Source organism: Mesitornis unicolor, unplaced genomic scaffold (genome assembly GCF_000695765.1).
Source record: "Mesitornis unicolor isolate BGI_N332 unplaced genomic scaffold, ASM69576v1 scaffold42595, whole genome shotgun sequence".
Taxonomy (NCBI): Eukaryota; Metazoa; Chordata; class Aves; order Mesitornithiformes; family Mesitornithidae; genus Mesitornis; species Mesitornis unicolor.
In genome coordinates this window covers 1,760-10,147 of record NW_010184247.1, presented here as the reverse complement: position 1 = coordinate 10,147, position 8,388 = coordinate 1,760, and the positions used below count along the sequence as shown (strand labels likewise).

The following is an 8,388-nucleotide window of genomic DNA, read 5'->3' as shown; positions in this document are numbered from 1 at the left end:
ATAGTAGTGGAGGATAAGGAATAAGGACAAGCTTGACAGAGCCCATTTAATTACTAGGAAAGGGCGACACAGACTTGAAAGAACCAGGTTCATAATTTCAAAACTCTCTGGAATGACTTCTCTGAACTGACTGCATTATCTAAATACTCATATACTTTGCTCATGCTCTGATCAAACAGAACCAAATTAAGATTATTCATCACCTCTTGATGGTTTGCTTATGTTTGTCTTTAGAAGAGAGCATTGGAAAAAAATATGGGCCAGTGTTCTTTTTGACTAGCAGTCCTTCGTCCCGTAAGACCTTCCCAAATACGTCAACACAAAGCACATTCTTCTAAAAACTTGCATCTTTAAGAGTGTTTTCTCATAATACGCACATTGGGGTTTTGTTTTTAATAGGCTGTTCCAGAACTGTTTCTTTAAAGAAAAAAAGTATTCAGTAAAGTGATCTTTTTAAAGAGATTCTTATACTCCCAAAGAACATCAAGGCTGTGATTACCTACATGAAAATCAATTACATTATGGACCACACTGCACTTTTAATATCCTGATTTCATTGAACAAACATGCTTTTAAATGCATCAAGTTACCTGTCTAATACCAACTGTGTATTTTGGTAATCTAGTACTTGTGACCTCCATCACGAAGATGAACTGAAGTTCACTCCTATCTTCTGACATGAAAAGTTACCTGTTTCTCAATATAAATAGCACTTCCAGTTCTTTGTTTCCCCAAAGCCAACGAAGGGCTGCTGTATAACAAAAAGAAAAGGAGTTAAAATTTACTACCACTTCAGGAGTTCAGGAAAAAAAAAATAATTATACCCTTCCACTTCCAGAAATCTAAAATAGCCCAAAGACAATGGCATATCAAACTGTAGCAAGCCTAGATTTGGAATTTGCTATATGGGAAGCTCTCTAGAACAGTACATTTATCCATCTCCGATGTCATCAGACAGAGCATTTCAGCTTCAAATGCTTAAAGAGCTGCTGAACAGAAAGGGCACTTGCCTCCAAACATAGGTACAAATTCCAGATTTATATCTGAACGCTGGACATTGTTGCTAAACAACATTTACAACCGCAAAAGCGTAAGGCTGAGCCAACTGTATACACGTGTCACGAATTTCAGGTATACAACTTTCACTTTCAGTAGCAAGATTCTGGGCTCTTAGCTTCAGGACCAGACTTTGAAAGATACAGAATCACTTGTGCTTTGATTGGCACATTATCTGCTTTTTGAAAAGGTAAACTAATAGACGTCTGCAAAAGGTTGTGCAAAACTATTGTATTTACAAAAATGGCACAAAAGTGAATTCAACAGTCTATGCACATGCACACTTCATTCACATCTTCAACAAAAGTGTGTCCTAAGCTACAGAACTGAAAAGAATACCAGCTTCAACAGGCAGTTGTCAATAAGCACTAGATTCACAAGAGTTACACCAGAATGGGCAAATATTGCCCAAGTAAAAACTCTATTGTTAAAGCTGAAACAGGTTTAAGGCCGTTCAAGTTCAAAAGCAGAAACAAAATTCAGTCAGAGCCCTGTCTTTGTTTTTAAACATGCTTTACCGTCTAGCAACTTGTGGTCTAAACCTCTATTTTAGACAACAAATCCAAACACAGAAGAAAAACCCAACACAACTGGAGGTTATATTAAATACAAATATGCTGTAATTAAGATGAAATAACAAAAGCAGAAACATTAGAAGTTGTAAAACTTGCGATGTCACTTGCTGGAACCAGTCCTACACTAGGAAGTGGGCAATATGTACATTTTCAAGTAGATTACATTGCTCTAACCAAACTCGTCCTTTTTAATCAGTGCATTGTTCTCAACTAGTCCAAATACTACACGTTTACTCTTAACAGTACTCCCTTACAATAGCAGCACATGCTATCGCTACCTGCAAAGCTGTCAGTCTCATGACTTAGTGTAAGAAAGAAAAAAGGGGATGTGAGGGTGAGAAATAACTATTAAGGAGAAATAACAGGAATGAGAATAATCATGCAGTTCAGCTGTTGTGGTCAGCCAGCCAGCTTGCTAGCAACAAGAGATGGTTTCCGCTGTGGAAGATCCTGTGGAGTAGGAATATGGTCACCAGTGACTTCTGTCTTGTCAGGAGCCGCAGTCGGCAGTTGCTTATTCTTCATCTTTGCTTTAGCCATGTTGTAATCACCAGAATCAAAGTATTTTTGCTAGAAGACAAAACACACATACAGTTAAAAGCCTGAAATCTGATCAGATGCTTACTCTGAATTACAAGGTTAAATAGCTTCTTCGAATTTTAAAAACACGGATAGGATCTTTCCAATATGGCAAGACAACTCTGTGATGACTAAAAAAAACCCCCAAACTTATCAAGACTATTAAGCACACATAGCTGAACTCGTAACAACAAGCAAGCCTACAGTTAAGGTTCTACATATACCATTAAACTCACACCAGACGTGAACATGATTTTTGCCCTGGTGCTCTGGACTCCCAAGTGAAGCCTCGGGGTTTGTAAATTCCGTTGCAGTGAACAAATTCAGCTACACAGAATAACCAAACAATGGCCAAACTAAACCTGGAGAACAGAGCCTGCTTTATCACACCAGAAGAATAAAGTAGCACGAAACTATGCTAACAAGAAAGCCTCTTATCTGCATACATTAAAACAGTGAAAATATAATCCCTAAAGTTCCCAAAGCAATTATTTAGCAGAGTCAAATCTACTGCGCAGTCCTTCTGACAAGCACTGTGTGAAGGAAATTCTTATCCCATGCTCCAGGTTTCTTCTGAATACAGAAGTGGGTGCATTAAGTTTAAATTTCTACAACAGTGTTCCCTAATATTCCAGCAAATTTCTATTAGCATTATCTTCAACAGTCTTTTTTGTTAACTTCATATTTGGAGAAATCTGACATCCGTGGACAATAAAGCCAAATGACTCTTATGATTTATCTGCACCATGGTAAGGTGAGGCGTTGGAATTTCAGCCAAGGTCTGCAGCAAGTCTTCAACTGCCCCTTGAGACATCTTGCAGGAAAAGTTGTATTTTGTTTACATCTTACTACGTGGTCTGCTATTAAGGTATTGATATCCATGCTTTTGAACAGACTGTCATGTGAGGCCAATAAAATTAGATTCAGTAAAAAAAATTACACTAGCAATGTTGCTTACAATCACAAACATCTCTGACAAGAACACTTCCTCCTTAGCTTCAAATAAGCTTGCTCCTCAGTCAGTTGAACACCAGCCATGACGACCTGTAATGTTTAAGTGCTTTCAGGCAGCACAGAACTACCGTGCTCTTTTGCATTAGTACTGACCAGCGGCAAAATGTTCAGTGGCAGCCACTGCTGGAGAGAAGGAACTTGACTCAACAGGCCTTACCCTAAGAGGGGGGCAAGTGTTTAGGCAAGGCCTCCTGAAGAAGGTTTTAAATGTTCCCTGCCACGGACTTAAAAGCAACCAAATCCGTTCTTCCCATGCAGTCAGCAGTACATCTGAACCACATGCTTCTATTCATAAACCTTCCCAATTCAGCGCTTTTGATGGTGTAATCCCTATAAGATAATCTGATTTGGAAAAAGGTTTTCCTATTTTGCACTTCAAGACTGAAGCAATCAAAAGAAATTTTTAAACAGCAAGTAGGTAATAACAGAACTGTCCAATCTTTCAATGCATTACTGCTGTTAACAGGTATCTCTTTCTGTCCATGTAAGAGCTCCACATGTGTAGCATGGTTCTCATCTACTTTTATCTTGGAGAAAGTGTCCTAATAATGGTGTGTGCACCCAATGCAGAACATTTCTGATGAGCAAACATCAACGGGGAGAGTGTATCCTAGACGCCAAATCAAAGAAAATCGGAGCTACAGCTGACTACATACATTTAAAAACACATCTGAGAAAACCTACCATCTTGCATGCATTAGCATATCAGTCCAATTCTTCCTTTAACTTATTCCTGTATTTTCCTCTGATTTACTTTATCTTCTCATAGATGGCTTGGATTTGATCACCCCTTTCCAACTGACTATGTCTGTCCAGGTGTCTTCACTTCACAAATGCTATCTGAAACCATACTCTCTATCCTCACTCTGTTTTAGACTTCAGCAACCCAGGTACACCAGGCATCGATATCAAGTAAAGATGCTTCTCATTCAAGACACTAGGCACACTAAACAAAAATAATGAAAAAATAAAATGAAAGAGAGTTAATTACCACCACATCGGGAGGGGTGGAAAACTGAAGGAGGCAGATTTCAAATTGGAATCTACAACTTTATGCCATCTTTCATTGAAATAGCAAAATCACAGCACTTGGTTAAGATGCCCACTGGTCTGCCTCTGCTCAAAGCTGAAAATACAGACTGCAGCAACTCTTGCATTTAATAGTGTTATAATCGAGATGAAGACATGGTACAGATTGTTACTGCTGGTGGTGAATTTTCCTCACGGTTGCACTGAGTGCAAGCAGTCATCGTTCCTTTATGGCCATCAATCCTTAGGGAACGGATGCTGGTCAGGAATTATCATCCCAACACATACTTACCTTCTCCCTTCTGTGTCTACACATACATTGAACTCGCCAAAAGTCTGATTTAGGCTCCCTTTGACCATATAACAGCGTAACTCACAAAAGGAGTCACCTAATCCACCTCCTGCCTGTTCCCAGCAGCCGCTAACTATGCTGCATATGCTCCAACGTATGACACAAAGCTTATCCAAAAAACCTGCCAAGAGTAACAATTCCCAAGAGATGTCACCAGATAGCACTGAATAGGTCAGCACAGAACTCCAACAGCTGGTTTGTGAAGGATTTATACCTGGAATCCTTCCGTGCACTCAAAGGGCCTAGACAATAGTGAAAAAAACCAAAACCAGAACACACACACACACAACAACCCAACTGTGTGACAGCAATGAAAGCACCACCAGAAGTAGTGATACACTAGGATTATTCCAAAAACAGAGCTCTAGCACGCCTGAAAGGCATTACACAAACACTTGATGAATAATGAAACTAAGAAAAGATTCGAATATCTAAGAAAATAAGAGACACTGGTTAAGTGTGGAACAATATTAAATAATAACTCGCTCTTTATTCTTCTATCGCTATTTTTTGGGTGGGGTGTATATTCAGAATTACACTGCCATCCTCAAGTCAGTGATGCCAGATGGTGCCTGGTGGCACCCAGCAGACACCAAGGGATGAGGTTCCGACCCCCTGTATTTACTGTAATGTTTTTACTGACGTCTACCACAGCAGCACTGAGCCAGCTTCTAAGTGTAATTTTTTCTAAAAAGTGCAGTTCAGCCACTGATGCTGTGAACAGCTATCGTGCCAATTTGGCACTGCTTTTGTGGAAACAAGTTTCTCTCCTTTGTGCTTTCCCAGACAAAGTTCATTATTTCTTAGCATTCTTTTACTCCTGCAAAGACCTGTGGAGTGGAAAAAAAAAAAATCACAGATACAGGAATTCTGGAATTTCTTGTCCCTCCCCTGTGGACAATAAAGAACTCACTCCTTTTTGAAGCCTCTTCCTCAAGAAGTCCGAGCCTCCTGGCTTCTGGCCCAGATGAGGATATCTTGCTTTCAATTTTGCTTCTTCCACTTTTTCTGGGCTGATCACTTTATCCTCCATTTCCTGAAAGACAATTAGTACCATTGTAAATTAAATACACAACAATGCACTCTCCATGCAGAATATCTTTGCAGGTAAATCACCAGCACACCGATTGCTGCCACCAAGTGAACATAACTATTTGAACAGGCATTTCCATACAATCTCTCTTGAATAACAAGAGCAACTGTGGGAGTTCAGCCTCCCACCTTAGATACTTTTCCTGGAGATGTGTTTGAATCTAATCAATGCACTTCTCTTTCACATAGAAGTAAGTCTATGCTAAATTTAATATATTCAATTTTGAAAAAAACCATAAAACCCCCCAACCAAAACCCATTTTTTTTGGTCAAAACAAGGGTTTGACTAAAACCAAACAAATGTGGAAAGCTGGGTAGGAGCCACAGGACTATTTTTCCAACTGTCCCTGTTTGATCATGAAGTTGCAGACAGACCAGCACTTGCACTGCTGCAATGTGGCTTGTGTGCCTGCTCTAAGTGTAATGTGTTGATACTCACTGCAAAACAGCGTTGAAGTAGCTCAGTCTCAACAACGTCCCTGCTAACACATTAACAGCACCAACACTACTCTGTACATGTCTAGAATTATCCTAAAACTATGAAAATTAAGACAGTTGGATAATGCATTTGCCTAAAATAAAGTGCCTATTTTATGAGTATGCTGTAAAATATGCACGCTCAAAGTCATCATCTGAAGATACTCATTTGGCAAAAACTGCCAGTTGTATATCCCGTCTTTCAACACTGACCTCTCATTTACACTCATCTGTTCCGGCCCGTGAGGCAATTCGATGCCTGAAGTACAGTTTCTTCTATCAGATCATTTCTAAAATACCTTCCATTCAAAATTCCCATTTTGCTACTCTACAGATTTTGGCCAAGACCATTTTATTCTGGCATGCAAATCATTGCCAGTTCAGGGAAAATATGTATTGCTTTGCGCTGACTGCTGTAGCTCTTGAATTGTTATTATCATCTGAAGGCACAGAAAGACTTTTAGGCAGGAAAGAATGGCCACTGAAATCAGGAGGGCCTCACATTCCCCTGTGACCAAGGTTTCATAGCCACTTATTGCTGCTTAGGCACCCCCTTCACGTTCTTCCAACCGTGTCAACGTCCTTTCCATTGCATCAGCCAGCACGACTACAGGGATGGGTTACAGAAATTAATTCAACAGAAAAATAACCATCTCTTGTTTCTTATCCCCTTGTTTGGCCGTGTTTCACGGGGGTCAGTGGCCACAGTCTGGATGGCCAAGCAGCTGCACAAACAGGTACGCCAGGGCAGGAGCAGGGAAGGCAGAGGATCACAAGTAGCTGGGAGCTCCACAAGCCAGAACTGCCAAAGAGTCAGAGCCACCACACCAGCCCACCCCTGTGCCTTCCTGTATCTCTTATAAAAGCTCAAAGTCCTACAATATTCAACACCTTTCTGGTAAAAAATCTCGTAAATTCTTGTAACAGTTTAAAAGAAACTTCTACGAGGACAGGAACCAACGCTTTTTATTAGACAAAACCACAGCTAGGCAATACAACGCAAAACACAAACACATAAAAAAGGGCAAAGTTTCTCTGACACCACCGGACAGAACTGTATTTCTCACTACATACTACCCACTACCCGAGACCACAGTTTTCCTGGGTTACAAAGATCATTCTTCAGCTGCTGCTCTTCCTATTGTGCTTTATTATCATGACAGGATTTTCTCAAGAGCAATCCTTTCAGCTCAACACTTTCAACATCTAATGCTGAATCACTGGGTACTCACTGTTGAGCCAACAGATAAAGCATCCGAGAGGGTATGTTTTGCCAACACTAACCAAAAGGAGGTATTTTTTAAGAACAGAGGGCCAACAACAAACAGCTTACATAAATATGTATTCATGGTGCATCAAAGGAGACGCTTACGCAAACTCACAGGGCTGACAAACCATCACACGGCAGAAAATCAAAACACTAAATGCTGTGTTATGCATCAATGCAGCTGAGAAGGATACAGACTGTGGTCACTTGCTCTCGACCAAGAACAACAAAAAGTCAAAAAACTATATATTGAAATCCTTTGTCTTACCAAGACTTGGGGTGTTAAACAAAACCAGCTGACGACAGGTTCAAAAAGTACTTAAAACAACAGCTCTTCATATAAAGTATAGTTAAGCTGCAGAACTCCTTGCCAAAGGATACAGGGGGTGCCAAAAATTTAGATGGATTCAGACAGCAACTCAATGCGTTCATTCACAGCTCAGAGGGCTTTTAAACCACAGATTCCTGAGACCTGGGATGGTTTTCTGGGAAGATCACTGCATGCACGTCCTGACCTTATATTCTTCTGGGGACTAGATGGTATGGAGCACTCCTGGAGATGCGTTGGTGAGCCACAGAGGCTGCATGCCAAGCTGGCAAGGCCACGCATACATTCACAGCATTCTCCCCTGAGTTACAGCAGCAATAACCAAGTGACTAACAAATGATTGGGGGTGGGCGGAAATCAAGATACACCACGCTCTTCTTCCTAGTGACAACCACACTAAAGTTATAATTTTAGTTCTCGACAGGAATTTGACACAGCTAATGAAGTCTGCTTACTGCATTAAAAGGACCCACCAGGAAGGCAGCAGTTACCTAACTCATTTCAGGATAGCTTTTGCTTTTAATCTGTACAGAGGTAACTGCCAGTGTAAAGTTCCACATCTGTTGGGCAACTGAACCGTGCAGGAACAAAAAGAGCCACCAGCCTTTTTGAACTCTGG

At 40.5% G+C, this 8,388-nt stretch overlaps 1 protein-coding gene across 1 annotated transcript; it reads right to left on the bottom strand.

Moving 5' to 3' along the window:
- Positions 1-1,125: 1,125 nt before the first annotated feature.
- Positions 1,126-8,068, bottom strand: ARPP19 (cAMP-regulated phosphoprotein, 19kDa). The gene is made up of 3 exons (XM_010184404.1): positions 7,710-8,068; positions 5,519-5,641; positions 1,126-2,201 (listed from the first exon to the last, which is right to left on the bottom strand). The coding sequence occupies exons 2-3, from the start codon at positions 5,636-5,638 to the stop codon at positions 2,031-2,033; spliced, it is 291 nt and encodes a 96-aa protein (XP_010182706.1). The 5' UTR covers positions 5,639-5,641; positions 7,710-8,068; the 3' UTR covers positions 1,126-2,030.
- Positions 8,069-8,388: the final 320 nt, after the last annotated feature.